At 49.3% G+C, this 27,615-nt stretch overlaps 11 protein-coding genes across 11 annotated transcripts; 6 read left to right on the top strand and 5 right to left on the bottom strand.

Annotated features, from left to right (window-relative positions):
* Positions 1-353: 353 nt before the first annotated feature.
* RNR1 (ribonucleotide-diphosphate reductase subunit) lies at positions 354-2,966 on the top strand (the record flags this gene model as incomplete). Its single annotated transcript, XM_024860331.1, has 1 exon — positions 354-2,966. One exon carries the CDS (start codon positions 354-356, stop codon positions 2,964-2,966), a length of 2,613 nt encoding a protein of 870 aa, XP_024711549.1.
* Positions 2,967-3,794: 828 nt separating this feature from the next.
* On the top strand, positions 3,795-6,128 carry OPT1 (oligopeptide transporter; the record flags this gene model as incomplete). Its single annotated transcript, XM_024860330.1, has 1 exon — positions 3,795-6,128. The coding sequence occupies one exon, from the start codon at positions 3,795-3,797 to the stop codon at positions 6,126-6,128; it is 2,334 nt and encodes a 777-aa protein (XP_024711548.1).
* Positions 6,129-7,047: 919 nt separating this feature from the next.
* On the top strand, positions 7,048-9,114 carry C7M61_005017 (uncharacterized protein; the record flags this gene model as incomplete). Its single annotated transcript, XM_024860329.1, has 1 exon — positions 7,048-9,114. The coding sequence occupies one exon, from the start codon at positions 7,048-7,050 to the stop codon at positions 9,112-9,114; it is 2,067 nt and encodes a 688-aa protein (XP_024711547.1).
* A 135-nt stretch (positions 9,115-9,249) lies between these two features.
* On the top strand, positions 9,250-10,194 carry C7M61_005016 (coatomer subunit epsilon; the record flags this gene model as incomplete). The annotated part of the gene is made up of 1 exon (XM_024860328.1): positions 9,250-10,194. The coding sequence occupies one exon, from the start codon at positions 9,250-9,252 to the stop codon at positions 10,192-10,194; it is 945 nt and encodes a 314-aa protein (XP_024711546.1).
* Positions 10,195-10,265: 71 nt separating this feature from the next.
* Positions 10,266-11,444, bottom strand: CDC11 (septin; the record flags this gene model as incomplete). Its single annotated transcript, XM_024860327.1, has 1 exon — positions 10,266-11,444. The coding sequence occupies one exon, from the start codon at positions 11,442-11,444 to the stop codon at positions 10,266-10,268; it is 1,179 nt and encodes a 392-aa protein (XP_024711545.1).
* A 1,266-nt stretch (positions 11,445-12,710) lies between these two features.
* C7M61_005014 (uncharacterized protein) lies at positions 12,711-14,201 on the top strand (the record flags this gene model as incomplete). The annotated part of the gene is made up of 1 exon (XM_024860326.1): positions 12,711-14,201. The coding sequence occupies one exon, from the start codon at positions 12,711-12,713 to the stop codon at positions 14,199-14,201; it is 1,491 nt and encodes a 496-aa protein (XP_024711544.1).
* Positions 14,202-14,540: 339 nt separating this feature from the next.
* On the bottom strand, positions 14,541-15,804 carry C7M61_005013 (uncharacterized protein; the record flags this gene model as incomplete). Its single annotated transcript, XM_024860325.1, has 2 exons — positions 14,541-15,714; positions 15,758-15,804. 2 exons carry the CDS (start codon positions 15,802-15,804, stop codon positions 14,541-14,543), a joined length of 1,221 nt encoding a protein of 406 aa, XP_024711543.1.
* A 2,852-nt stretch (positions 15,805-18,656) lies between these two features.
* VAC8 (protein anchor) lies at positions 18,657-20,333 on the top strand (the record flags this gene model as incomplete). Its single annotated transcript, XM_024860324.1, has 1 exon — positions 18,657-20,333. The coding sequence occupies one exon, from the start codon at positions 18,657-18,659 to the stop codon at positions 20,331-20,333; it is 1,677 nt and encodes a 558-aa protein (XP_024711542.1).
* A 127-nt stretch (positions 20,334-20,460) lies between these two features.
* On the bottom strand, positions 20,461-21,783 carry C7M61_005011 (uncharacterized protein; the record flags this gene model as incomplete). Its single annotated transcript, XM_024860323.1, has 1 exon — positions 20,461-21,783. The coding sequence occupies one exon, from the start codon at positions 21,781-21,783 to the stop codon at positions 20,461-20,463; it is 1,323 nt and encodes a 440-aa protein (XP_024711541.1).
* A 625-nt stretch (positions 21,784-22,408) lies between these two features.
* On the bottom strand, positions 22,409-23,455 carry C7M61_005010 (Mrp/NBP35 family ATP-binding protein; the record flags this gene model as incomplete). The annotated part of the gene is made up of 1 exon (XM_024860322.1): positions 22,409-23,455. The coding sequence occupies one exon, from the start codon at positions 23,453-23,455 to the stop codon at positions 22,409-22,411; it is 1,047 nt and encodes a 348-aa protein (XP_024711540.1).
* A 110-nt stretch (positions 23,456-23,565) lies between these two features.
* C7M61_005009 (nucleocytoplasmic transporter) lies at positions 23,566-27,540 on the bottom strand (the record flags this gene model as incomplete). The annotated part of the gene is made up of 1 exon (XM_024860321.1): positions 23,566-27,540. One exon carries the CDS (start codon positions 27,538-27,540, stop codon positions 23,566-23,568), a length of 3,975 nt encoding a protein of 1,324 aa, XP_024711539.1.
* Between the last annotated feature and the right edge of the window lie 75 nt (positions 27,541-27,615).

Below are 27,615 nucleotides of genomic sequence, written 5' to 3'. Positions count from 1 at the left end.
ACGCCTTAGACGTGTCAGTCGAAGCATGTTTACAATAGTACGATGCACTTTGCAGCCATTTGTCAGCCACAGTAGGGGCCAATATTTTCAAAACCTCTTGATTATTCCAACTTACAATTAAACAAACTTCAATAAATCCTTCACGATTTCATGAAAATCTCTTTTCTTTTTCACCCCTAGCCCTACTTTCTGCCAATGACAGGGATGGCCGAGTGGGACTCACGTCTATTGTCGCGCGACACGGGTTTGTTTTGATGGGAGACAAATTTTTCTGTGCACACGCGTACTATATATTCTCACCTTCTGCTCCCAAAAACACAGCGTCTTTTTTTGACTCATCCACATATTTAAACATGTACGTCTACAAGAGAGACGGACACAAGGAGCCCGTGCGCTTCGACAAGATCACCGCCAGGGTCCAGAGGTTGTGCTACGGCTTGGACACCGAACATGTTGATGCTGTTGCCATCACCCAGAGAGTCATTTCGGGTGTGTACCAGGGTGTCAACACCATCGAGTTGGACAACTTGGCTGCCGAGACCGCCGCCTACATGACCACCATCCACCCGGACTACGCCATTTTGGCCGCCAGAATCGCCGTCCTGAACTTGCACAAGCAGACCACCAAGCAGTTCTCCCAGGTGGCCAAGATCTTGTGGGAATACGTCAACCCCAAGACTGACTTGCACTCGCCTATGATCTCCAAGGAGACCTACGACATCATCTGTGAGAACGAGAACGAGTTGAACTCCGCCATTGTCTACGACAGAGACTTCAACTACAACTACTTTGGTTTCAAGACCTTGGAGCGTTCTTACTTGCTCAGAGTCAACGGCAAGGTGGCCGAGAGACCACAGCACTTGCTCATGAGAGTTGCCATTGGTATTCACGGCAGAGACATTGAGCGTGTCATTGAGACCTACAACATGATGTCCCAGAGATACTTCACTCACGGCTCTCCAACCTTGTTCAACGCTGGTACCCCTAGCCCACAGATGTCGTCTTGTTTCCTTGTCGCCATGAAGGAGGACTCCATCGACGGTATCTACGATACTTTGAAGACCTGTGCCTTGATCTCCAAGAGTGCCGGTGGTATCGGTTTGCACATCCACAACATTAGAGGTACTGGCGCCTACATTGCTGGTACTAACGGTACCTCCAACGGTATCATCCCCATGGTCCGTGTGTTCAACAACACTGCCCGTTACGTCGACCAGGGTGGTAACAAGAGACCAGGTGCTTTCGCCCTTTACTTGGAGCCATGGCACTCGGACATCTTTGACTTCATTGACATCAGAAAGAACCACGGTAAGGAAGAGATCAGAGCTAGAGACTTGTTCCCTGCCCTTTGGATTCCAGACTTGTTCATGAAGAGAGTCGAGCTGAACGGCGACTGGACCTTGTTCTCCCCTAACGAGGCCCCAGGCTTGGCTGACTGCTACGGTGACGAGTTCGTCGAGTTGTACGAGAGATACGAGAGAGAGGGTCGTGGTAGATCCACCATCAAGGCCCAGAAGCTTTGGTACTCTATCTTGGAGGCTCAGACTGAGACTGGTACTCCATTCATGTTGTACAAGGATGCCTGTAACGAGAAGACCAACCAGAAGAACTTGGGTATCATCAAGTCCTCTAACTTGTGTTGCGAGATTGTCGAGTACTCCTCTCCTGAGGAGGTTGCCGTGTGTAACTTGGCCTCGATTGCCTTGCCATCTTTCGTCTCCAAGGACGCCAACTCTTGCTGGTACGACTTTGACAAGTTGCACGAGGTTACCAAGGTTGTGACCAGAAACTTGAACAGAATCATTGACCGTAACTACTACCCTGTTGAGGAGGCCAGAAGATCCAACTTCAAGAACAGACCAATTGCTCTTGGTGTCCAGGGTCTTGCCGACTCCTTCATGGCTTTGAGATTGCCATTCGACTCTCAGGAGGCCAAGGAGTTGAACATCCAGATCTTCGAGACCATCTACCACGCTGCCGTCGAGGCCTCGATTGAGTTGGCTGCCGAGGAGGGTCCTTACGAGACCTACGAGGGCTCCCCAGCATCCAAGGGCTTGTTGCAGTACGACTTGTGGAACAAGAAGCCTACTGAGTTGTGGGACTGGGACACCTTGAAGCAGAATATGGCCAAGCACGGTCTTAGAAACTCGTTGCTTGTTGCTCCTATGCCAACCGCTTCCACGTCGCAGATCTTGGGTAACAACGAGTGCTTCGAGCCATACACATCTAACATCTACTCGAGAAGAGTGCTTGCTGGTGAGTTCCAGATCGTCAACCCTCACATGTTGAAGGACTTGGTTGACTTGGGTATTTGGAACGACTCCATGAAGAGTAACATTATTGCCAACAACGGTTCCATCCAGTCCTTGCCTAATGTGCCAGACGAGATCAAGGCATTGTACAAGACCGTGTGGGAGATCTCGCAGAAGCACATCATTGACATGGCTGCCGACAGATCTGCCTTCATTGACCAGTCGCAGTCGTTGAACATCCACATCAAGGACCCCACAATGGGTAAGTTGACTTCGATGCACTTCTACGGTTGGAAGAAGGGTTTGAAGACTGGTATGTACTACTTGAGAACGCAGGCTGCCGCTGCTGCCATTCAGTTCACCATCGACAAGAACTCTGTCGGTGAGGCCGGTAAGACCATTGCTTCCTTGGAGAAGTTGAACCAGAGAAAGTACCTTCCGAAGAGACTTGTGGGCGAGTCTTCTACGCCTTCGCCTAATGTGACGAGCGTCAGCGAGGAGAATGCGCGTGCCGTGTCTACGGAGCCATCTCTGTTGGAGAACCTGGTTGCGGAATTGAAGATTGAGGACAAGGCCGGAAACGAAGCCGACAAGTCCGAGGGACAAGATCCCGAGGCACAGAAGTCCGGAGAGGGGGAGAGCGACATCTACAGCTCGCAGGTTATTGCGTGCGCGATCAACAACCCGGAATCGTGCACTATGTGCTCTGGATGAGTCACGGGACCGTAGGAAATAAATTAATGTCAGGGTTTGAGATGTAGGATTAGCAGCGGGGCAGGTGTGGCACGGACTGCACGTAGTGGCCTGTCATCGTGTGTAGCGAGCCTAAGCCGACCGGGCTGACGCTTCACTGACGTCAACCGCAGCACCATAGGGACGAAATTACGAAAAGATGCAAATTGGACAAAAGTGAAATCTGCCCACAAATCCCAGAAAGTTTAAAAAAAATTTAATATGTGGTGCCTCCAAAACCCCGGGACAACAGCCGACATGCCGGCCCGGTTTCGGCGCATGAGGCGTGGCTCCTCCACACGGATTTCAGCGGCCGCCTGGCGGTACGGCTCCCTGATAAGGCACCCCTCGCATACAGTAAAATGCCGTTTCGAAATGTGACCAATCTTTATCAAAAAAGCACGTAACCAAGATCTGATCTGCTTGCTACGATTCACCGTTCTGCCTCAAGGTCTAAAATAAAATGACATTGACGTTGACAGCTTTTTCTCTTGGCTTGGCGGGGGCACTGGGTGGAGTAGCCGTGCGCCAAGGTGAGGAATTTGGTATCGAAACGCACCAGCGTAAAATTCCCAAAACAGAGGGGTACCAGGGGCACGGCAAGGTTTTTTAGAAAATAGGCGTTTTTGCGAAAAAGCAGGGGCGGAGAGCCCTTTATATACCACCGCTTCGGTGGATGGCTTCGTTTGGTTCGATTGGGAAGCTTATTTGGCCGTGCGGCTCGATAACGCATCTCCACGGCACTCGAGGGTATATAAAGCGCATTTAGCACCCATTCAAAAAAAAAAAAAATCGTATCTGTATTTCCCCATGGACAAACTTAAGGCCACGCTCTTCCAGGAGAAGAAGGTCGATCTCGGCTCAGAGGAGAAGAACGTTTCCTCTTCGGATAACGACGTTCCTGTTGCCTTGGCGGTCTCCAAGTCCCAGGATTTCGACCCCATCGACCATGCTATTGCTGCCCAGATCTCCAACGACGGGTACGCTGCCGTCACTGTTGAAGACGACTCGCCATATCCGGAAGTCAGAGCCTCTGTGCCTTCTACAGATGATCCGATGATTCTCCAAAACACCATCAGAATGTGGGTGCTCGGTACCATTTTGACCACCTTGGGCTGTGGTATGAACTTGCTTTTCTCCTTCCACAGACCCGCCTTCTCCATCACTACATACGTTACGTCCATTTTGGCCTACCCGCTTGGCCGTGCGTGGGAGTACGCTGTTCCCGACTGGAAGATCTTCGGTGTTTCCTTGAACCCTGGTCCCTTCAGTTTGAAGGAGCACACCATCATCACCATCATGGGCTCTGTGTCTTTTGGCGGTGGTGCAGCTTACGCCACAGACATTCTTTTGGCTCAAAACAAATTCTACAACTCCGACTACGGTGTGGGTTTCGCCATCTGTGCCATTCTTTCCACACAAATCATCGGTTTCTCGTTGGCCGGTATGGCCAGAAAGATCTTGGTGGAGGCGCCATCGGCAGTGTGGCCCGCCAACCTTGTCACCGCTACGTTCTTGACAAACATGCACGTTAACGAAAACCACAGAGCCAACGGCTGGAAAATCTCCAGATACGCTTTCTTCGCTATTGTGTTTGCATGCTCGTTTGTGTGGTACTTCTTCCCCGGCTACATTTTCCAGGCCTTGTCCTACTTTGCCTGGCCAACGTGGATTGCTCCAGATAACGCTACCGTGAACCAGGTGTTTGGTGCCGCTTCTGGTATGGGTTTGATGCCAATCACTTTTGACTGGAACCAGGTTGCAGGCTACATTGGTTCTCCCTTGATTCCTCCAGCTTCTGTCATTCTCACCATCGCCCTTTCCATTGTGGTGATCTACTGGGTCATCGTGGCTGCTCTTTACTGGACCAACACCTGGTACTCCAAGTACATGCCATTGTCGTCTTCCGACTCGTACGACCGTTATGGTGAAGTGTACAATGTGTCTAAAATCATGAACGTCAACGAGTTGACCCTTGACGAGGAAGCATACAAGAACTACTCCCCATTGTTCATGTCGACGACTTTCGCCATTTCCTACGGTATGTCGTTTGCTTCCATCATTGCCACTGTGGTCCACACGGCTCTTTTCCACGGTGAGGATATCATGAACCAAATCAGACAGAAGGAGAGACCCGATGTCCACCAGCGTCTTATGAGGGCTCACTACAAGAACATTCCAGAATGGTGGTTTTTGATTGTCTTCCTCGGTGCTTTTGCCCTTTCTATCGTCACCATCAGATGCTGGAACACCGAGATGCCTGTGTGGTCGCTTATCGTGGCTCTTTTGATCGCCGTGTTCTTCTTGTTGCCTGTTGGTATCATTTACTCCATCACCAACATCGCTGTTGGTTTGAACGTCGTCACTGAGTTCATTATCGGTTACATGGTCCCAGGTAAGCCTTTGGCCATGATGTTCTTCAAGACCTACGGTTACATCACCAATAACCAGGCCGTCACTTTTGCTCAGGACATGAAGCTCGGTCACTACATGAAGATTAAGCCTATCCTTCTTTTCTGGGCCCAATTGTGGGCTACCATCTGGGGCTCTCTTGTCCAGATTGGTGTTTTGAGATGGGCTTACGGCAACATTGACAACTTGTGTGACTCCAAGCAGAAGAACGGTTACTCCTGTCCCAACGGTAGAGTGTTCTTCAACGCCTCTATTATTTGGGGTGCCATTGGTCCAGGCAGAATGTTCTCCCAAGGCCAGATCTACTACCAGTTGTTGTTCTTCTTCTTGCTTGGTCTTTTGCCCGTTGTCAACTGGCTCATTGTCAAGAAGTGGCCCAACTCCCCAGTCAGATGGCTCAACTGGCCTGTCTTCTTCTCCGGTACCGGTTACATTCCTCCAGCCACTCCTTACAACTACGTCAACTACTGTGCCGTGGGTATCCTCTTTGGTGTCTTCATCAAGAAGAGATTCACCCACTGGTACTTCAAGTACAACTACTCGCTTTCCGCTGGTTTGGATATCGGTTTGGCATGGTCCTCGTTGATCATCTTTTTGTGTTTGAGTTTGACAAATGCCACTTTCCCATCGTGGTGGGGCAACAGCATCTTGGATAGAACTTCTGACTTGGCGAACACCGCCCGCTCTAAGACCCTTGCGCCCGGCGAGGCCTTTGGTCCAGACTCATGGTAATAATCTACTTCTTGGTACATAGGAATTTTACGATAATCCGATATGAATGTGGGGTGTAGTGGTGGTTTGATGAAGGGAATGCAGTCAAAGAAAAAAAAAAAAAATAATAAAGTTCATGAAAAGTGGAAATACATTGAGGGCCCAATTTTTCATTGGACTCTGATCGGTTGCACTAATGTTGCGTAGCGCCACACATTTAAGGTTCTTGCAGATTTGGTACCACAAAGTCAACTTTTTGTATTTTGCCGCATCTTCCAGAAGCACCTCCGGGTATCGAAATTAACGAAATATTTGTGGCGTGGTTTAGGAGACACAAAGTGGTTCTTCAAGTGGGTCTTCTTGATACGGAATATGCACAGTGCAGAGCACTCAAGCACATGTATTCAGCGTACGGATACCTTCTAGATTTATGGAGTTGTAGCATCTGAAAATTCCAGTGATTTTTAGAGGTCAAATTTTCCAAGCCTTTCTTATTATACTTCGTTCGTTTCCATTGTCATGCACTGTGAACGATGGCTTGACATCTCAAGATATCACCAAATCGTCATTCCCTAAATATCTCAACCATGAAGTACAAAATACCAAAAACGTCAAAATCAAAAATAAAGCTGCTCTCCAAATTCCCCAAATTTTGAGCTTGCCCGCCCATTAGGCATATCCTTATCTATCCCATCATGTTGCGGCATTCCCTAGGCATAAGCCCCGACCCTGGGCCGATCTCCAAAAACACAGCGTTTTCATCCCAATCCAAGTGCCATCATCAAAATCACAATCACTTTTCAAAATCCACCAATGTAACCCATATCCGGTGACCCTGATCTGTGGTCTGTCCGGCACACGAAGCCGGAGCACAAGACCGAGAAAGAGCCAAGACCTCAAACCCTAGAACCATAGATCCCAGCCCTAGTTCAATAAAAGCATGTCTGATGAACAGCGGCTGTCTTTGTTAACACATAAACGGCCTGATCCGGAGAGCCAGATCGGCTCGGAATCTCCAGATGTGACTTCTCAGGAAATACCACAGAGCTCACCGGAAGAAACGCCAGAACCAGAATTCCACACCCGATGGGCAGCTCTTCATCCGAAAACATGGAAAGATTCCGTGAAGAGCTTTTTTGTTGCCTGGGCAAGGGGCCCTGCTCATCCTCGTGACGATCCACCACAACCGATATGGAAACTTCGCCAGTTAGAACTACTCCCGGACCGGTTCCGGAGAAAGGTGCTGCCCACATCCAGAGTGATCGTTTTGCTTGTGTACATGCTTGTTTGGATCGCCATCTGGTCCAGGGTGCTTCTTCCTTATTTCACTGAAGTTCCTGAGGTCAAGGGAGATCCAGATGCTACGGTCATCTCGTTAACGTGTACCGATGCTTACGACTTCTGGAAAGGAAAGAACGCTGCGTGCGGGCTAGACGCAAAAGCGTGTCCAAAACTCCATCAAGACAAAGATGTGATCATCCGGTGTCCCGCCTTGTGTGACCGTGGTAGCTGGCTCTACTCGCTGAGGGCTGTGGGTGACCAGATGATCAAGTATAGAGGGTTGTTTGTTGGAGGCGGTGAAAAGGAACGTGATGAAAATGGCATTATTACTCATCCGTATAGGGCCGATTCGTTCCCTTGTGGAGCTGCCGTGCATGCTGGCATAGTATCGCCTTTCTACGGTGGATGTGCCAAAGCGTCCTTCAGCAGCGGTCCTCAGTCGTCTTTTGCAGCGCAAAAGGGCCACTATGGCGTTTCTGACTCGATCGAGTTCGACTCCTTCTTCCCCACTTCGTATGTGTTCTCAGAGCTTGAGTCGAAAGTCTCGCATTGCAAAGACCCTAGACTTGTGGTGCTTTTCTTGAACATCTTGCTCGGCTTGCCAATCGTCATCTTGGGCTCTTCAACAGTCTTTATTTGGATCATCATGTCGGTGGGTTTCTGGACCATCACTTTGGCTACAGACCCGCCAACCCTCGTTGACCCAGCCAGCCTGGAAACCTTTTACGAATTGATCTCGCTCAGTTTGGGCAGATTCTTGCCTACGTGCTTTGTCATGTATTTCTTGTGGGAGGTCAGCATCAAACGAACATTCAGCAAGCCACAGGAGGAGAACATCAACCCGGCGGATGATCAAACTCCTACAGGATCACCAATGTCTAGACTCATTTTTTGGTATCCCTTCTTCTGGCTTGGCGTGCTCAACAATATTACATTCGATAGACTACCCGTTGACAGACTCACGCTTAAAGACCTCAAGGCCCAACCGGGTGCGCTTCTTACAGTTTCTGTATTTGCAGTAATTATCGTCGTTTGCGTCGTCACTCAAGCATACCTGGTATGGCTTTCAGGTAGATTCAACAAGCTCATCAAAGTATACATCATGATGTTTGCTGCGTTGTTTGCGATTGCATGGATTCCCGGTTTGACGCTCCGTATCCATCACTACATTTTTGCGTTGATGTTTATCCCTGGATGCTCCACTAGAGGCCGTACCGCATACGTATTCCAGGGTCTTTTACTCGGACTTTTCCTTTCTGGTGTTGCTCGTTGGGGTTATGCTTCCATTGCCGAAACCAACTTGTCACTTTTGCGTGGTGAACCAGCAGGCAAGATTACCCCACCGACAATTTTCGATGTGAATGCTGCCGATGGCATGATCTATTGGGAAGACAGCTTCGACACTGCCGAGGTCAAGAACAGCACATACTTGACCAACGAGCTCACAAAGTACACCCATGTCTCCCTCTTGGTCAACGACGTCGAGAGATACATTGACGTGAACGAAGGCAAGCTCAACTTGACCGAACTCGTCGAAAACAACAAACACCTCGACAAGCTTGTCAAAATGTCGATGGTTCAGCAAGCTGATCCTGCCGATATTGCACTCTACTTGCGGATATCCAGGTACGATCCCAAGAGCAAGCGCCACGGCGACTACACCAAAGCTTACAAACTCCAATACCCCAGCTTCAATCTTACCAAAGCAGCATCGGGAGTGACATGATATCCCCCCTCGCTGAAACGTTTATAGATATTAGGTACCAGAAGCATTTTGCACCCATTTTGCCTGCACACTGCGTAGGACTACTTCTCAGGCTTATACACGTCGACTGAAAACCAGAAACACTCCACAACCACCATGGACGAATTTAGCGATTCCGGCGAGTTGTACACCATCAGAAACCAGTTTTTCACCAGCCAACATCACAAGGTTGTTTCATACTCATTGGACTCCTTCGCTCATGAAAACAAACTCAGAGTTTTGGAATTCCAAGTGAGATCTAGTGTTGCCTTGTCCCAAGATGCCTCTCAGTTGATTGACCAAGGAAAGCTGATTTTCCCCGAACTGACCCATGTTTTCGATGTTTTGCAAGCTTGGAACGATTTGATGACGTTTGGCATTGACGAATCCACCTACTTTGACGATGTTGTGGATGCTGAGTTTGAGTTGCAGGCCAGTCTAACCGCTCTCTACTACGTCAAATTCAAGAAGGACATTCCCCTGGCCATCCAGCTTCTCGTGAAATACACAAACTACAACACAAACAACGTCAAGGAGTTGGAGCCATACTTGATCCTCGTTCAGTTGTACTTGATCAAGGAGAACTTCTCTGACGCTGACAAGATCTACAAGAGCTTCCAAAACTTCCCACCACAGGCCAGAGACAACATCATCTACCAGGTGTTGGAGAGCTGGATATTGTCTATCAAGGGCGAGTCCGACAACATCTCCAACTCATACTACTTCTACGACGAAATGTTGTCCTCCGACTTTGACGACGATCCTCAGGGCAAGTTCCGTATTTTGAACGTCTTGCTTGTCATGACATTGCAATTGAAGCACTTCCCAGAAGCCAAGGAGTTGTTGAACCAGATTATCGCTCTCAACTACAAGGGTAACGAGAATGACGACTTCATTGCCAACCAGGTGACGTTCGACTACCTCACCAACGGTGGCGCCAACGTTTCTGCATTGTTGCAGCGTTTGAAAGAGGCCAACGCCGAGCACCAGTTGCTCACCGACTTGGACGACAAGAACGCCAAGTTCGACGAAATCGTGAACAAGTACCTGGCTGCTACATAGACACGATTTGTATACTAGAATAAAATTACTGGCACGGGCATTTGAATCATGTAGAATTGTTATGTCCCTAGTTACTCGTCTATCTTGACCACCTCGCCCTCATCATTGAACTTCAATCCCTCGGCGAGTAATCTTTTCTCGATCTCCTTCAACTCGTTTTCCCTCTCCAAAAGCTCTCTTCTCTTGTTCACCAAGTCCTGGTGCACACGCTCCTCGAACTTCTTCAAGCGCTCTTCTTCCAACTTGATCTGCTCTTCCTTCATTAGGTAGCTCGACTCGTCTTCCTTCTTTTCGCCATTGTCTTCCTCTTCCTCGTTATTGCTGTAGGAGAACTTCTTTCCGGACAAGGCCTCGGTTCTGTAGTTTTCGTAGATGACCTCGTGCGTGCGCTCCTTGAACTCGTTGAGATGTGTGATCAAAAGAATGTTTTTCAATATCGTGAAGTCGTTGATTTCAGGCAATTCGATGTTGATGGGCTTGGCGTATGCTGGGTTCAACACGCGCAACTTCAAGAGGTCGTCCTCGTCGCCCAGTTCCTGGAATTTGTTGGCACCGATGACGGCGAATGGAATCAAGGAGTTCAAGTACTTGTTGTACTCGATGATCTCGTCGTCGATGTAGTCCTGCTCGTACTCATACTCGTTGAATCTGTAGTACTGGATCTTGTAGTTGTTGAGGTCTTCCAAGATCAATTTCTTGTTCAATTTCAATTCCGCAGGCGTCAAGGAGTCCGCCTTGGATATGACAGGAATCACATTGACCAACCCACTGACGTGTTGCAAGAATTTCACGTCAATCTCCGAGAGACCATGGCCCGTGGCATTGATCATGTAGATCAACACGTGGATACGACCGTCCTTGAAACGAGGGTTACGCTTGACCCTGCTCTCTTCCAAAAGCACCTCGTCGTATTGATGTCTGATGAAGTCCACGATGATCTTGAAGTCATCGTCGCAGTCAATGGCATTGGCGAAATTGGGGGTATCGATGATGTTCAACGAGATCTTGTGACCGTCGTTGTCCTCCAACTCGACGTTTTCGTGCCTCAACGTAAGCCTCTTCTGGAAAGAGTCCTGGGTGGCTGTCAGAGACGTGGGAACTATGGAATTTCCTCCACAGAGGGAGTTGATCAAGGTGGAACGGCCCAGACCGGACTCGCCAATAATCATGGCCGAGAAGTTGATGGACTTTTTGATGGTCCTTCTTTTTCTCAACGCCGAAGACGACGTGTTGTAGTCCTGGTACGACATGGTTGGTTGAAGAGGAGGAGTTTGTTGGTGTTTACTCGCGAACGACACGTCTGGGTGTGCAGGTGGGAAATTTTCAGGTACCGTAGCCGACGGTGCCAGGGGGGTCGTATGGCGATCAACGGACGGTGGGTGGGTTGAAAAGGGACTGGAGACTAGGGTTTGGGGGTTAAAGTTGGCGTAGGGGTGGATTTGGCGGAGGCACGTGACACATCACGTGACAATTTCATTTTGACGGAAGGCCGCCAATTCCCTTCCCCGGAGGCAATTATAGGTAGTGTGAGGTAGTAAATTGGCCGTCGAGCTCATAAGACATCATATTGTAGCGCTTCAACGTTTATCGATCTGAAGTGGCGCATATCCACTATAGGGTGGCCTTCTCAACCGGAATTTCAAAGCCTAATTCAACGTTGTTGCATTAACCGCGCCCACCTGTCAAATTAGGTCCACCGCTCAAGCTTTATAACTACAGGATCGAATAGCTCCATAACTATGGGATCGACTAGGGCCCTAACTACGGTGTCGACTTAGGTCTATAACTATGGGGGTCGACTTAGGTCCACGTGACTGCCATCACGTGGCATCATACGACCCTACCACCCACCTCCATTCAACCGCAAGCTTCCAACCCCCCGCCATTATCTCCCTCCACTGAGGGGTTGGCCGTGTTTTCCTAACCCAGACATGGCTATCGCGAGACAACCCTGCCTTATGTGCAGTCCGTTAACTCCCATTCTAGACGGCTAGGGGCAGCAAAGAAATGTGCGCCGTTATGCTCGCCGATCGTTTCGAGACACTTCCAGGTGTGGATTTTCGCCCGCACATGTCAAGCGCAAAGTGGCCCCCTGGACGTACAAAAGGAAAAAAAAGCATGTTGGATGGAAAAAAAGGGAAAAATTACGCTTTTTCTGGTTTTCTGGTTGGTGGAGATTTCCCGTAATAGGAGGTTTCCGATCACGTGGTAGGTGCCCCCCCAACGTCCACGGACCCCTCGGAGCAGCTCCATTGTGCGTCTATCAAATTAAGACTTAGGCTTGAGCCCCTAGACGGGGAACTGCTAATTAAGGAAAAAAATTGATAAGGTGCCAGCGGCCGGCTTGTGCAGAATTCGTTCCCATTGTTTACTTTTCGTGCTTTTGTTCCCGAGGCTCAGGTACTGGTTATGGTGGTTTTCTTGCAGGCCAACTTTTTCGCAGCCAGAATCACATTCACCACTCGCATGCAGCAGCTATATAAGCATCATCATGTCCTCTTTCATACTCCACCACCATGGATTACCACCTTGTTGTGCTAGTGCACGGAGTATGGGGCAACTCGTCCCACATGCTGTATCTTGCTGATCAGATCCAGCGACACGCAAAAGCCCAAGAGTCCATTGTGGTTTACAAGACGGGCTCGCATCTGGGGTACAAGACTTATGATGGTATAGACGTGAATGGCAAGAGGGTTGCCGACGAGATCTTTGCCGAAACGTCGCGTCTCAATGACCAAGGTGGCAAAGTTACGAAAATCTCGGTCATTGGCTATTCCTTGGGTGGCTTGATGTCCCGCTACGCTTTGGGCATTCTCTACCACCACAAGTACTTTGACCAGGTGCAACCAGTGCACTTTGTCACCTTCTGTACGCCCCACGTTGGCATCAACAACATCAGCCTGACGCTCTCCTCCAAGATCTTCAATCTTATAGCGCCGTACGTGTTGGTGTACACGGGCCACCAGATGTTCTTGAACGATAAGACCGCTACTGTGGGGAACGACGATAAGTTGCCCTTACTCGTGTGGATGGCCGACTCGAAGCTGCCGTTCTACAAGGCGTTGGCTTCGTTCCAGCACCGTTCGCTCTACGGCAATGCCATCAACGACCGCAGAACCAGCTGGTACACCACCTTCATCTCCAACGTTGACCCTTTCAACGCCATGGTCAACGAGTCGCTCAGCGCCTACAATTTGGAGTACATCAAGGGCTACGAGCCCAATGTCATTGACTTTACGCGGTCCATCTCGTTCAGCAAGATCGAGAGGCCTATCAAGAAACGGACTCTCAACCCATTGCGCTGGCTCTACAAGATCTTTGTCTGGGGCAAGATTGTGGCGTCTCTCATTGTCACCATGCCTATCTACTCCATCTATCTCCTCGGCAACGCCATCTGGCAGCGGGTGCAGCTCAATAGAAGACTCCGCAACTTCTACAAGGAGAGCCCCAACAGCCTCTCTGTGTTGTACGATTTGGTGGACAATGACGATGACCTCGAGAAGGGCCCCAAGTTGACGAAATCCGAGTTCCAGGAGATGCAGAAGCCCGACCTGGACCACGAGGAGACGTACTTCGAGGCCATTGAGGAGAGGATCCACGACAGAGCTGAGCTTTTCGTCGACTCGATCTTCAAGGCCGTCAACAGCGCCAGCTACTACGACTACCACTACAGTGTCTCCAAGAAATCGCCATCTTCTTCAAAACCCGCCTCCTCAAAACCCACATCAGACGATAACTCGACCAACGAGGAAAGCAAGCTTCTTCCGAAGCCTGGGTTGGTGAACCTCAAGGGTAAGGCGGTGAAGGACGATTTCAAGTTGAAGTTCGACTGGAGGCAGGAGAAGATTGTGGAGGGATTGAACACGCTTCAGTGGAACAAGTTCCCAGTGATCATCCGTAACACCAAGGCGACGCATGCGGCTGTGATCCATCGTCATAATGACCCTACCTTCGGCGAAGGCAAGGTCGTCGTGCGCCACTTTATCGAGCAGGTTTTCAAGGTATAGGTTATAGATAGTACATTATGTAAAGAGGCAGGTTTCTGTGATTGGTGGTTGTAGATGGTGATGCAAGGAATACTTCATTAGAAGTCCGAGACAATGAAGCGGCTGACACGATCAGGACGAATGAGCGATGAGATGACTAAGAGAAAGAATAAGGATTCACTTTGGTCGAAAACGAATATATCTGAGATCCAAAAGATTAAATGTTAATTTATTTCGTCCAGTGCGCTTGTTATCATGGAAGCAGCATCAGCCACACCTACAACACCCCGACAGATGACATTTATAAAGTATATATTGTACAGCAGGCAGGGCTGGCGCCCCTGATCAAACGTCTACACCTCAGATCAACTCGACGTAGTTGGCAGGGAAAATGCCGCTGACTCCATTGTTGCGGCCTGTCCACCAGTCGTCGGTAGTTTCAGACTTCTTCAAAATGTCAATGACATCTCCCTTCTTGAACGGCAAGTCGCCCAGCTGCTCGCCCTTGAAAGTGAAAAGGGCAATCGCCTGTGTAGCGTTGGTCTTCTGGGCACCACCAAAGTTGGGCTTGGAGGCCGCCGAGGGACGCGAGGGGCTGTTGTTGTCGCCCAAGTGGGTCTTGCCAAGTCTTGAACCAAGGTTGTCTAGGTCACTGTCACGACGGCTACGGCCTGCACCGTCGTAGATGTTGTCTTCCCAGGCCGAGCGTCGACCGGTCTTGGAGCCTCGGCTGTAGGACTCCGTGCGGTTGTAGCGGCGGGGCTCATCGTCGTAGTCGTCGTCCGAGTAGTCTTCGGAGTATCTTCTGTTTCTACGGCTTCTGGCAGCAGCAGCGCCGCCTCTGGAGTACTCGGAGGCCAGGTCCGAGAACTCATCGGGGATGTCGTCGTAGTAGTCGTCGTCAAAGTAGTCCTCGCCTTCAAGGTTGTAGTTGAACACCCTGCTCTCCAAGACACGCATAAGAGGCTCACAGGCTGGTGGCACGTCCACCTGGCCCGCCAAGATGTTTCTGGCCTTGCAGTTGTTGCCGTAGAACTTTCTGTTGGCCTCTCTTCTCTCCACAATGGCCGAGCCTTCCAAAGAGACACCGGCGAAAAGACCCTTGGTCTTGGAATAGGCGAAAATGGCGGAAACCGAGCCCAAGGTGGCCGATCCAGCTGCCTCGGCATTTCTACCCAACGGACCGGCGGCGATGGAAACATTGGTACCCAACGTGACCGAGCCCATCTGGGCAAACGTGTCGACAGCAGACTTGGTGTTCAAGATAAAGACGAAATCGGTGAGTTCAGCGCCAATCTGGCCTCCCACACCAGCACCAGCAGTGACGATTGCTGAAGGAGGAGACCAGGAGCCGTCGGGTAAACGGGCCACAATGACACCCGAACCGGCTCTTCCTGAAAACAAGAAGCCGGCTTTCAAAACGGTGATCACCGCCAATCCTTTGGCGTTCTTCAACACATGAGGTGGAATCACCTGGTCAGCACCGACAAACTGGTTGGGTTTGATGAAACTGGCAAGGATCTTGGCCGCTTTCCTGGGGTTAGTGGGAACTCTAGAATCGTTTTGATTTTACATACTTGGACTCGCTGCGCAAGCTCCGGGGAATTGGATTGTTGATGCCCATGGTGGTAGTGGTTGAGGTGTGCTTTGAGCAAGTGCAGGCCCTCAGTAGTAGATAAAGCAGATAAGTGGGACAACGGGGAAAGCGGTACGGCGATTCAAAAGGGAAGGAAAATAATCGGAATTGATTTTGGATTTCCACTTGCTGCGTTTGGATTTATTGGGTTTTTGCCATCGCTCTTTGTCCGCTTACCTCCGCCAAGCCCGAGGTCATCCGAGGGAGTTTGTGGGCTGGTTTTGAGGCAGTGGCTGCAAAGTGGAAAATGGGATGTGGGACGGAGGCAGTGATTTTCAAAAATTTCGGAAAAAGATGGGTTGGGGAAAAAGATGGCAGGGGAAAAGAGTGGTGGTGGTGATTTTGTGGGAATGTGGTGGAGATGGTGAAGTTCTATTCCAGTGAATTGTGGCGGTGATGGCATTTGAGTTTTGCAATTGTCAAGCGATAAAAGGCATACAACAAGATTTCAAAATACTTAATCTTTCACTTTTTGTGTCAAGATTAGGCCTGGCCAGCCACGGTGTAATACAATGCTACGGCTACTACCATCTCGTGCCTCGTATCTCGTACTCTACTCAGAGCATCGTCAAGTCGTATTCTGTGCGTTAGTCGTATTTTGCTTGATATCACCGGATTCTGTCGGCTGTATGTGATGAGCTTATTTTTGGTAGCCGGTGACGGCATTAACCTATTACGACATGAATAAAGTTCCGGTGACGCCGCAGTCGGCGATTCCGATGGCGGTTGTATGGTTTACATTGGAGGGAGGGACGGGGAGGATGAACGACGTTTTGATTTTAGAGTTGATGGATTTTTCATGATCAATCTCTGCTTACGGCCTATGCTTGTCGATGTTTGAGTATGACGGGATTTCCTGCGGCTTTGTAACCTTGTCCGGATATATTCTAGCCACATAAGCTTACAACAACGAGATTTTCAATTCAAAGCCCTTTATGTCTTCCGCCATGAAAACCTATTTCGGTATTTCTTGAAGATCTTGATCCTGCTTTGTGATCCATGCAATGTAGGAGGCATTACGACGATCTAGACATCCCCTTGCATTTACCCTTCTAGAGGTACTGGCCACCCAATGACACCTATTCATCCCAACTAAAATTTAAATCCTATTATTGACTACTTTTTCATTTCCACCAAGCTACGTGTCTCGGGAATCTGGCACTAAAATAGGATCTCGGACTTCGCAGCATGCTTCCGACTTTGCAGCCAACTACCCCGAGAGCCAGAGAGCCGCCGGTGCTCATAGCGAATAACATTGCCTCACTCAGAAAGCCTCCAATGTCACAAGACAATTCGATCCCTTCCAAATAAATCCAAAAAAAAGAAGGGGCGAGCTGGGAATTGAACCCAGGGCCTCTCGCATGTTTGTATGTCGATCTGGTGAACCAGGTCGTCGCCCAAAGCGAGAATCATACCACTAGACCACACGCCCGTTTCTGGAAGTCGAAAATGGCCGGTCAATTATATCACGTAAAATGAAGGCATTCTTGAAATCGTGGATTTTGATGGTTTCGTTATTTGCATTCAAATGTTGAGAATGTCCTCACGAATTTTCAGCCAAATCGCACCAGGGGTTCCTGAGATAATCCACTTTTTCCTCAGACGTCTTGACCGACCAACAAGACGAGTCAAAGACGATCGTTTTTTTCGACGCCTCTGTCCATCATTCAACTCTCCCATGTAAAAATCACCCAATCGATTTTGCCTACTTTTGCCGAGGCGGCTGCGAAGTTTCCCCATCATGAGCCCAACTAAGTCACCTACTGAATCAAGCGTCCATCAATTCGACTCACAAAATCATCCACATTCGCTACACGTCATTCTCCCCTCTTGCAATAGCCTAATTTCCTGCTGGACAATACAACGCGGGTTTGCACCCCTTCGTATCACCCTGATAGTTCCGCGTGGCACTCCATTGTACACGGAGAATGCCCCCACTTGAATCGCCCAACTGTGGAGATTTAGACTTGTTTATGTTTTCCGATCGACACATTGTGCACTCTGCGGAAGGACCCCCAAAGTATTTCATTTTTGATCTTGATTTGGGTGATATGGGAGATTCGAAGGTCACTAGGGCTACGGTGGAGCACTGGTCGTCCATGTATCAGGAGATCGACAACGAAACACTAATCGAGAAAAACAATCCTTAAGTTCGAAACAGGCTCCTTCGTTTTCTTCTTCAAAATCACTCCGAATTATTCGTATATTTTCCCCAATGGCACCTCATTAATCTCTATCTACCCGAGTCAGGGTTTTTGGCTGCGAAAGCAACTACATCGCATAGTTACAAACTAGACGGCACATCACCGAGAGAAACAAGAAACAAAAATAGCATGGCTTCACAATTCGCCGCAACTCTTCAAACCCCGATCTCCGGATTGTAATATTTTCGAAAAACGCAAAAATTCCGCAACATTGGCACCCATTTCCAGGGGTCACTCACGAACCACCGTACGTCCAACTCAAGCAACACCAACACATCGCAAAGCAATAAGAAATCAACAGATCAAATCACACAAAACCACTGTCTCGTAAACACTAACCATTTCAATCAAGTCACAAAAGAAATGGTACCTCCGCTTTCTCTATTACACTTCCTCCCCACCAACCTGTGTGCCGATAAGCCGCGACCAGCAAGCCCTAGAAAGGCCACCAATCGTCGAAAAAAAAGCCCCTTACTTTTGGCTAAAGAGGATCAAGCGCTTTTGGCCCGGCAAATCCACACAATCTTTCATCAAAAAAAAGCCATCCTTCACTTTGCTGTTGCACCCAAATCTGCCCCAACCCTGCAACTCAAAAACCACCTCCAAGTCCGCGCGTAAACTCTTCTCAACTACAACATGGGTGTGTGCTGCAGCTGCTTAACGCTGTCTAGCGGCGACGGAAAGTACCCGCCGCTTCTCCTTGCTGAAAACGAACGAGAGGCAATCACCGCGTTGCTTCAGTATCTCGAAAACAGAAGCGATGTCGACTTTTTTAGCGACGGGCCCTTGCGCTCCTTGAGCACCTTGGTGTACCTGGAGAACATCGACTTGCAGCGACTGGCGGCGTTGGCGTTTGCCGAAATCACCGAGAAGGACGTCCGGGAGGTCAACAGAGACGTGCTCGAGCCGATTTTGATTCTTTTGCAGAGCAACGATACCGAAGTCCAGAGAGCGGCCTGCGGAGCCTTGGGCAATCTTGCCGTCAACAACGAGAACAAGGCGCTTATTGCCGAGATGGGCGGCATTGAACCGTTGATCAGACAGATGATGCTGCTGAATATCGAGGTGCAATGCAACGCTGTCGGGTGTATCACCAACCTTGCGACCCAGGACGACAACAAGTCCAAGATCGCCAAGCTGGGCGCCCTTATCCCGCTCACTAAGCTCGCCAAACTGAAGGATATCCGCGTGCAGCGGAACGCCACGGGCGCTTTGCTCAACATGACCCATTCGTTTGAAAACAGACTGGAGTTGGTCAACGCAGGTGCTGTGCCTGTGCTCGTCTCCCTCTTGTCCAGCGACGACGCCGATGTCCAGTACTACTGCACCACAGCCTTGCTGAACATTGCCGTGGACGAGCTGAACAGAAAGAAGTTGGCAGCTACCGAGCCCAAGCTTGTTGGCCAATTGGTGGCCTTGATGGACTCACCGCTGCCCCGTGTCCAGTGCCAGGCCACTTTGGCACTTCGTAACCTCGCCTCGGACTCGGGCTACCAGGTGGACATTGTGCGTGCTGGCGGACTACCTCACTTGGTGCAGCTCTTGACTTGCAACCACCAGCCTTTGGTGTTGGCTGCCGTGGCTTGCATCCGTAACATCTCTATTCATCCATTGAACGAGGCTCTCATAATCGAAGCAGGCTTCTTGAAACCTTTAGTCGCGTTGTTGGATTACAATGAGCTGGAAGAGATCCAGTGCCATGCCATCTCCACCTTGCGGAACCTCGCTGCCTCCAGCGAGCGCAACCGTTTGGCGTTGTTGAATGCTGGCGCCGTCGAAAAATGTAAAGAGCTTGTGTTGAAGGTGCCATTGTCAGTGCAGTCTGAAATCTCCGCCTGTTTTGCCATTTTGGCCTTGGCCGATGACTTGAAGCCAAAGCTTTACGAAAGCCATATCATCGATGTCTTGATTCCCTTGACTTTCTCCGACAATGGTGAAGTCTGCGGCAACTCTGCCGCTGCCTTGGCCAACTTGTGTTCCCGTGTGTCTAGCGAGCACAAGAACTACATTCTTGATAACTGGAACAGCCCCGAGGAAGGAATTTATGGTTTCTTGATGCGTTTCTTGCAAAGCGGTAGCGCTACATTCGAGCACATTGCATTGTGGACCATTTTGCAGCTTCTTGAGTCCAACAATGACGAGATTCAGGCCTTGATCAAGGAGAATGAGTCAGTGCTTCTTGGTATCAAGAACTTGAGTGAGAGCCAGCAGCAGAGTAATCCCGCTGCAAGTAACGCAGAGCTGAATGAGTTTGATGATCCAAAGGTGGAGCTCTACAATTTGACCCAACAGATCTTGCAGATCTTGGGTTAAGCGCATGTTGATCGAGGTTATGTCCAGATAAACGGCCGTTCGTAACCTGTTATAGTGAAGTATAATTACGAAGGCTTCTACGATGAATTTTTTTTCGAAAATGTATTTCTCTCTGTAAGCTATACGCTTAGCTATGCAATAACTGAGGCTCTTCCTTCTCGCTTTTAGGAGCCTCAGGAGGACTGGTGTCCTGGATATTCAAATTCTCTAATTTCTTGTGCAATTCGGAATCGGACTTCTCCTTCTTTCCACTCTTTCCGGCCTTTGCCAATTCTTCTTTCTCTAAGAGCTCGAGCTCGTCGTCCACCGCTGCCTCATCAATACCATCTGTCGAAACCACGAGTGAATCAGAGATAGTGTTGGTGGCAGCGATTTCCTCATCGAGCTCCAGCTGAAGCTCATCGAGGTCATCCAACGAGACCTTCTCATTCAACGATTGGAGTGTTGCCTTCGTGGACTGCAAGGTCTCGAACAAGGAAGCATTACCCTGTGCGTCATTGACAGCCTCCAACAATGTAACCAATTGGTTGGAAGCCGCTTCGCATTTGAGAAGTGACTTCTTCACCTGTGCCTTTTGTATGAGGATGTTTTTCAACCGCTCCTGGCGATCGGAGTCCTTGAGCTTGAGAAGACTCTTGATGCGCTCGGGTATCTCATTGTCTAAGCGATGCTCCAAGACTTTTGAGCGCAGAGCAAGGCTTTGGATGCTGCCCTTCAACCTGATGATAGATATGTCATCCTCCGAAATCTCGGCTTCGCTGGTACCAAACTTGATATAGATTCTGTCGGATTTGCTGTTCTGCTTAACTAGGGTCATCTTTCCCGCATCTCGCGCAATATATGTGTGGAGTACATCGATATCGGAGTCACTGATATGATCGTGCACTTGCCTCACGACAGCAGCGAACATGTCGCCATCGAGTAACCTGCTCGAGTAGACGCCTTCCTTATCAATTCTTTGTTGCACAAGCTTGGTCACCTCATCGCCAACAGCAGCCAAGTTATCTATGTGTATGTAGCTCTCTGGTAGCAAGGTACCTGCCTTTGAGCTCTTGAACGACGAGAGCTTCATCAGCGCCCATGTGGCCAGGAGCCACTTCATGGGGGAGATGTAGTCCGCAATACTGCGAGAGGTGTATGGCGAGGTATCCTTGTAGATGGACAATGGGATGTACTTTTTCGACCGAACAAGCTCGTCTAGCACGAGGCCCAACGCCTTGGGCTCTCCATGCTTGGAATGCCTCAAGGACACAGCGAGGCCGGAGGATGTGATCGACACGGAGGACTTGAAAAAATGTGATTTTAGACCCTCTAAAAGCAATGCAGACCACGCATCGATGTTAGCGGCAAATCCCTCGGGATTGAGCTCGCGGAGCTCAACAAAATCCGAGTATAGTGACGGAAGTCGCAGCTCCTTGAAAGAAGGCACCTTTTTCGCCAAATCGTCCATGGTGAAGAAGAAGAGGATGTGGAGCTCCTAGTGCCGAGAAGTAGATCCCTGGATCAAGCATTAGACGATGTTCGCGCCATGCACTGTGTGCACTAGCACATTTGCAGCCAAAACCAGATTCCGAGGGGGCATTATCTGGGCGAAAATTAGCGACATGGCTAGCGTCGAAGCCATTTAACGGTGGTTGACGAGAAGCTTATTTAGGAGAAACGCCACAAAGGGCGGTTTTAGCATTCCCGCATGTCGTCATCGACTAAAACGCCCTAAAAGGCCAAGACGAGTAGAAATTAGGTTGTCAAGTCGAGTCCTATGCGCCTATTCTGGTCCCCTGAATCACTGACCCCTAACTCGTCAATGGTGGGAGTTTACCCGCATATGCAGCGGACCGCCACAATATATGAGTATGTGGACCCCACTTGGTTCGAATTATCACTGACCAATACCGTGGGGGTAAGATGCCCTTAGATCCCCGAAAGTCCGTTGACTAGGTGGATGCGGCTTCCTCACTCTAGTCCAGCCATTCTAGGCCGCTTCCTCGGTCAGCCGTGGACACACGAGGCTTTGGTGAATGGTGGTGATTGAAGCCTGCTTAGCCTCGTGGTGTATTGTCTTTCACATTAAATACTCAGGCAAGGTTGAGCTTGTTGAGGTCCACCTCCAATTGGTCAACCTGGTCCTGAAGTCTCTCCACCACATCTAAAATAGCCGTCGAGGCGGGCGAGTCAGCGTAGTCATCAAAAAAACACTCGCCGCTATCACAGGCCCGTCCAATTCTGGGATCAAGCGGCACAGAGCCCAAAAATGGAATGTTCATATCTTTGCAAAGCTGCTCTCCACCGCCAGTAGTAGGCCTGAAGATTTGCAGCTCGCCATGGCAGCCAGGGCACACGAACCCGGACATGTTCTCCACAAGACCGAGGATCTTGATGTTGGCCTTGCGGCAAAAGTCTATCTCTTTCCTGACATCCAAAAGAGCCACCTCTTGCGGCGTCGTCACAAGAAGCGCTCCGTCAATACCAGCGTCTTTCATGTATGTAGTTACGGAAAGATGCTCGTCACTTGTACCTGGAGGTGTATCCACGATAAGGTAGTCTAGATGGTCACCCCAGTTGACATCCTTAAGGAACTGCTTTATGAGACCGTTTTTCTTGTTACCACGCCAGATAATCGCCAGATCGGGGTCAGGAAGCATGAAGGAAATAGACATGAGGCCAAGGTTGTCTGCAACATACACTGGAGACCAGCCTGAGTTGGACTGATGGATGCTCTCACCTTCTGCTCCAAGCATACGAGGAAGCGAAGGACCACAAATATCTAGATCCATAGCACCCACTTCGAGCTCTTCGTCTGCAGCAAGAGCCCATGCTAACATGGATGAAAAGGTAGACTTACCCACTCCTCCTTTGCCCGAAAGCACAAGGATCTTATGCTGAATATTCAGAAGTCTTTCGGTAATAGCCGGAATATCGGGATCCGGACCCTTCGGAAGCGACTCACATATACTCTGATTGGCACATCCGTTGCAGGCGTCTCCTTTACCAGCGTTTTCTGATTCTGGACCTGGACAGTGTTCTGGTTCAGGAGCTTTTAAAGGCACGTTTGCCGTCTGTGACTGTATGGTGCCGTTTTCTGGAGCACTAGGCGGTACAGGCACCTTTACTGAAGGAGCCATTTTTATGAAATTAGGTTGTAGTGGTGTTACTTGTATCGGTTGATGTACGATAAGATGATCTTAGTAATAGTATACATGTGGTGTACGGGTGCGATGCCTGTCAGACGCACCTAAGTACTGGCTGCAAAACGGCCTTTGAAATAGACCCTTTCGTTTTCGCCCAAGTTGACTGCTTGGATTTTCTGCTGAGCATCTGGGATGGGTTCACGGCCTTCTATAGCGAGGTCTCCGGCTAACTTCACCATAACGCTGACGGCAGCGCGTATTATGACCAGATCGTTGTTGCTGAACTGTGCGATGTTCTCGAGAAGGAAGACAATCTTCTGGGGATCGATATCCTCAAACTTGTCGTATGCTTGGCGAACTTCGAAATAGGCCAGGAAAAGACCACCGCCTTGGTTCCACGATGGAATGATCCGGCCTTGGTCTGGGAAGCGGTCGATCATGGCTAGAAGTCGACTCCAATGAGCAGGGTTTCTCAGAATAACAGAAGTGGGGCCAAGTTCGGCAACAATGTTCTCGTGGACCTTGTCCCACAACTCCGCCGTGACAAGCGCATCGCCTTTACCCCAGAAGTCCTTCTCCTTGTCTCTGTGCTCGGCGACTGCCTCGTAAATCAAGCTTCTTGGGACCTTGAGCACTTGCACAAGGTATTCCTCCTCGTCGGCAACGCCGCCCTTGATGCTCTTGACATTCTGCATGATGAGACGCCTGACGTTGTCAGAGGCCACCGCATCATCAGAGATCATGGCGTAGATGAAAAGCGCTTCTTTCCAGAGTCCAGAGTGTTCCAAACCTGAGCTGAACTTCTGACAAATGGAGTCGCCAGTGGTTGAATCAAGGCCCAAGAGCTGAGCGAGAGTCCATTTGAGCAAGATGCTAACATCAGCTCCCTGAAGTGCCTGGCTTGCCTGCTTAGGTCCTGACTTCTCGAAAGATTTATAGAATTGAAGAAGCTCGGCAATTTCGCCCTGATCACTTGCAAAATTCACCTCTTCCAAAAGGTCTGGGATTGATCTCGTGGAACTGTCGTAGTTCACAAGTACCGAGAGCTTCTCAGCTGGGCTCACCAAAGCATCTAATGAGCTGAAGTCGCCACTCAAGATGCGATAGATATTGATGATAGGCTGGGGAACCAAGTTATCCTCCGTGGGCCAATCTTCAAGCTGCGACTTTGCAATTTCTCTCGCGGCTTTATCGTTGGAATCAAGAAGGGTCAACAAAACGGATAAGTGCACGTTTCTTGAAGAAATGGCAAGTTCAATGGCCTCCTTCAATTGACCGTTCACAACTTTGATGAAAATATTATGCAATGCATCCCCCGTGGGTTGAAGCTTGTCCTTGTTGTATTTTCGAAGCCATTGGGAGAGTGCTGATCTTTGCTCAATCTGCTGAAGACGATTAATGAGTTGACCATCATTCTCATTCACATCTTTGTATTTGGGGATGCTGGCGATGTGGATGGGGTCAAACAAGATTGAAGCCAACTTGAAAGTCTCGAAATCCTCCTGGTCGATGCCCGCAATTTGAGCAAAGGTGATGCTGGGTGGGAGTTTCGTCAACGGGAGTCCGTTTGGTCTGGACGTCACGGGTGAATTGAGTAGAAGTGTCTGAACAAGTGATGTGATGATTCTTTTGTTGAATGTGGGTTGCGGCTCGAAACTCTGGGCGGGTGCCTTTTCCTTGATGGGCGTCGAGACCTGATCGATACCCACGGAACTCTTGTTAAAATCCGAGAAAAGAATGTCGTTGACGTTTTGAAGTGCCAGGCCAGACTTGCGGGGGATAGCCACATACGGCGCCAATGAAGAGTTCAAGTCATTGGACATCTCAAGTTGCACAAGCCAGTCTTCAGAAGTTGGCAAGTTCACGGGCCTCTTCAAATTAAGGAAAGCTTGATCACTTTCAAGAACCGGCTCGTATGCCTTTTCGTCGACAAGACTCTTCATGTCTGTGTAAGGAGGCAAGACGCTGACAATCTGCTTTAAATAGTTAAATTTTTCGTCATCGGCGAATGGTGCTGGGATGAGGGCATCTTCCTCTTCAGCTTCGTCTTCACTTGACTGAACTGTGATGTCACTCACGTTTGCAGCTAATGCATCAGCAGTGTGATCTTCCTTGTATGCCTTGACCTGTCGCGTGATTTCCTCCTCAATTGCCCTTTGTTTCATGGACAAGGTGTTGTCGTGTTGAGCTATGCTACCATAGTCCCATGCACCAGGAACACCTTCGCTTTGTTTTATAATCTTCTGACGCTTGATCTCCTTTTGGTATGCGGGATCCTCGTAGATCCTTGAATAAACACGAGAAGATTCTTCCTCCTGCTCGTCCTGCTTCTTCTTCACCGCACGTATACGTTTACGTTCCACTGATTCGTCAGCCTCGTCTTCGCTATCGTCAATCAAGCCCCATACACTGAAGTGCTTGACTTTGAAAGTCCAGTAGAACTCAATGGGGTCGTAGGTGATAAACTCGGCACCCACGACGTTCTTCAAGCGCTTTATGTGGTCTTCAAGCGACCTCTTTCTGGGCTCAGATTTCAATGTAATAATGGCAGGAACGTTGAGCTCTCGACTGATAGGTGGCTTCGCAGCTTCGTAGTCGAAGTAGACCTTGACAAAGCCGTCTTCAATCTTGATGATATCGTCAAAAATGATAGATGAGACAGGAACATCGTTAGCTCTGCTTCTGTCGAATACAGTCGTGAGATCCACGGGGAAGATGTATGTAATCTGGCCCTTTGTCTTGCGACCCACAATGAAGTTGTCAACTGAGGACAATTGTTCGTCAGTCATGTTTTCAAGCTCAGCAATTGATGGAGAGCACCAGTAACCGCCGTAGATCTCGGACTCATCGACCTGCTCCTTAGGTTGTGGGGTCACTTCTTTCTTGAACAGTTCCTTTTCTTGTAGAGCATCCTGAGCGTTGTCAAGATCGTCATAGTTCGTGCTTGTGAGTTTATCATCAAGGGATTGGATCAACACTCTTCTTTTCTTAGCGCTAAAGACCTTATCGGCATTAATCTGATGAAACTTGCTTGGTCTTGACTGAATGACAAGACGCTTGACGTCACCAACGGACTTGTTTTCTATAGGCAATCTAGCGAGTCGCTTTTGTGGTTTCTTTACGGCGTAATCCAGCCTAGAGTGTGGGGTATCACGAATGTAGTTCAGCTGGGTAAAGAGACCCTTCAATTTACCCACACTCAGACTTGATCCGGACGCTTCTGTGTTGTAACGAAAGATATTGAAGGTCTGAGCCAATTTTCCAAGCAAAGACGATTTTCTCTGGGGCTCCTTGGACGATGCTGAAACCGATGCCAGTCTATTGGACGTGCTGTTTGCAAAAAGCGAGCCTGTGAGTGAAGCAGGCATTGTATCGGCTGAATGCTGGATGGTGGACAAAATCAGGCTGCTATTGTATGGGTCGGGCTTGTTGACGGACACTTGCTGTGGCTGCTGAGTCGAATTGCCAAAAAGTCCACCTGCAGTTGCTGGTTTGTTTAATGTATCATTGGACGACCCAAAGAGCCCGCCAGAAGGTTTGCTTCCAAACAAGCCACCACCTGTAGAGGGATTGGAGGCATTGGTGGTATTGCTGTTGCCAAAGAGGCCTCCAGATCCAGCGGTACTTGTATTGTTAGTTGTTGTAGAGTTGCCAAAAAGACCACCACTAGGTTTATTGAGAAGGCTTGAGCCCGTCGAGGCCGTAGGGCCTGCCTGACTAGTACTGTTGCCAAAAAGGCCACCTGGCTTTGACCCTGAATTGCCAAAAAGGCCGCCACTGGGTGCCTGTGATGTTGTAGATGAGTTTCCAAAAAGGCCTCCAGACGGCTGGGAGGTGGATGAATTTCCGAAAAGCCCCGTACTGGCTCTCTTGTTGGGACCGGTTTGCGAATTTCCAAAAAGACCGCCGCCCAGAGCTCCAAGTCCTGGGTTTGCTGATGTAGTGTTGTTGTTGTTTTGAGTAGACGAATTGCCAAATAAGCCACCGCCAGGATTCGTAGATCCGGCTGCCGGGTTGCTCGAATTGGCACTGTTGCCGAATCCGGTCGAGCTGCCCCAGCTGGAGCTGCCAAAATTCATTCTATATGGAAACTTCGATGGATTATGGTGATGTGAGAGTGCACTACGAAAAACTTTAGTACTACTGGCGCTTGT

This window comes from Candidozyma pseudohaemuli (assembly GCF_003013735.1).
Source record: "Candidozyma pseudohaemuli strain B12108 chromosome Unknown scaffold00020, whole genome shotgun sequence".
In the NCBI taxonomy this organism is placed as follows: Eukaryota; Fungi; Ascomycota; class Pichiomycetes; order Serinales; family Metschnikowiaceae; genus Candidozyma; species Candidozyma pseudohaemuli.
Note: the sequence above shows the minus strand (reverse complement) of the source record. Positions and strands in the feature narration are given on the sequence as shown.